Raw genomic sequence first — 2,342 nt, forward strand, 5'->3', positions numbered from 1 at the left:
AATGAAAAAAAGTAGAACAAAGACAGAATATATGATCTGTACAGAGCAGGTGCACGATAGATGTGAAAGTATTAGACTGGATGGTGTGGAGCTGAAGAGGGTGGATGCTTTTAAATACCTGGGATCCACCCTATCAGCAGACGGTAGTGAAGATAAGGAAATAATCGGAAGAATCCAAGCAGGATGGAGAAGTTGGAGAGACTTATCTGGAGTATTGTGCAACAGGAGAATGCCAGTGAAATTAAAGGGGAAGGTGTACAAAACTATGGTAAGACCAGCAATGACGTTCGGGGCGGAGGCACTACCTGTGAAGAAAGTAAACGAGAGGAGGATGGAAGTAGCGGAAATGAGGATGTTGCGATGGATGTGTGGCGTGACAAGTGAGGACAGAATCAGCAATGCAAGGATCAGAGGAACAGTGAAGGTGGTGGAGGTTTCGAAGAATACACAAGAGGCAAGTCTTAGATGGTACGGGCATGTCATTAGGAGCGATGGACAAAGTGACGAGAGGAGAGCACTGGGTGTGGAAGTTCAGGGAAGGAGGAGGAGAGGAACACCCAAGATAAGGTGGAAAGATTGCATAGTGGCGGATATGGGAGAGATGGGTCTGGATACCAACATGGCAGGCGATAGAGGCAGGTGGAAGAGGCTCATCAAGAACAGCGACCCCATATAAAGATGGGTAAATAAAGCTGACGAAGAAGAAGAAATCATGCTCTGCGATTGCAGGAGAACTATTAAGTTTCTCACAGCCGCTATCACTGTAGTATATCGTTCCGTTTCCTTACTGGTCTGAGGAGTTCTCTATACACTATTCGGTTATCGTTTATTCCTTTCCCTGTCAAATTTCGCTGGTTTCTGTCTACCGGTGCTTGTCATTAGTTAAAGCTTGACTCTCTCTCTCTCTCTCTCTCTATCTCTCTCTCTCTCTTTCCTCCCAGATGTAATGCATCTGTCCGTGACTCTTCTCTCCCATCCACTCCTCCCTTCGGCACTCCCACCACAGCCTACCACTCTCCTAGGGTTCGCGATCAATTCCTCAGCGAAATAAGAGGTACTACAGCAGTCTAGGAGGAAAACTGTTTACTCTTTCATGGTCGTGACTTTTTTTTTTTTTTGTTGAGGGGGGAGGGGGAGGATAATGTAGTAATTCATATACCTCATTTTCTTCTTAGGAGTATTATTGTAGAGCTTTATGCATAATTTGTTAATTGCATGCATATAAGGACGTGAAGAATGCTTTGCATATTATCCATAAACACATGAGGCAACGCAGTTAAACTATTTGATAAATATGATTCCACAGGAACATACTCATTGTCATTTATCCATTTTTTTTTTTTTTTTTTTTTTTGGACAGAAGATGAACAGATGAAGGAAAAACAAATAAAAAAATAATTCATACACCAGATTACTGGCGTCTTTCATACATAAAAATCTGTAACCGACTTGAATTGCTGTACGTTGAAATTTATGGGGAAACTATTCTGGGGAAGCGAGATCTAAAGAAATGCAATTCAAGGAATAAAAGAATTCTGATAAGCAGGAGTTCTGCAATATGGCAGTGTCACAGTCCAGTCATGAGCGCTACCAGACGTCATGCCAGTGTAGTACAGGGGAAAGCGTGGAGGGATGGCACAGTAGATGCAACCTCTTCTGAGCTTTTGGCATAAAAACAACTGTAAAAAATGCAAGGGCGGCAACATTCCTTCTTACCAATAGGGGAGGTAATTTACTTGTAATTGCAGGGTTACTAATAATTCTTACAGCTTTGTTCTGAATTTTGTCCAGTTGTTTTAGTGCAACCTCTCCCCATCGACTCCACAGGTGTGCAATATTTCAGCTGACAGCGCACATGACTCTTGTAAATTATAGCTAACTGTTCGTCAGTGAAGAATTTACGGATGCTGTACAATAATCCAATTTTCTCTGAAGCAATTTTGGCAAGTGATCAAACAAGAGAGATCCAGCTGAAGGTATTGTTAAGTGAAACACTGAGACTTTCAATACTTTTCAAGATAGGAATACTGGCAACACTGAAGGTAATAACTATACTGTAGAATCAGACATTCTCTGTCTGATAGCAAATTGTATATATTTGATTTTCCTGGCATTAAATGTGACAATGTTATTTTGTCCCCATTCACTGATCTTACTGTAGATACGTCTTGAAGAGATTGCTGTACTGAGTTGTGAGTTAGAGATATTAAAATTTGTGAATGGGTGTTAAGGTGAAGGAGCTGTGAAGTTGAGCCATTTGCTTATGAGTAACTGGGATTATGGGCGATAGATAATAGATCATAGATATGAATCAGGAAGAGGGTCCGAGCCAGGACTGATCT

At 41.5% G+C, this 2,342-nt stretch overlaps 1 protein-coding gene across 1 annotated transcript; it reads left to right on the plus strand.

Moving 5' to 3' along the window:
* The first annotated feature begins 280 nt into the window (after window positions 1-280).
* Window positions 281-676, plus strand: LOC145414653 (uncharacterized). Its single transcript, XM_080284172.1, has one exon. The coding sequence runs from the start codon at window positions 281-283 to the stop codon at window positions 674-676; it is 396 nt and encodes a 131-aa protein (XP_080140298.1).
* Window positions 677-2,342: the final 1,666 nt, after the last annotated feature.

This window comes from Coenobita brevimanus, chromosome 100 (assembly GCF_032717465.1).
Source record: "Coenobita brevimanus isolate Jiangsu-jjx chromosome 100, ASM3271746v2, whole genome shotgun sequence".
Classification (NCBI taxonomy): Eukaryota; Metazoa; Arthropoda; class Malacostraca; order Decapoda; family Coenobitidae; genus Coenobita; species Coenobita brevimanus.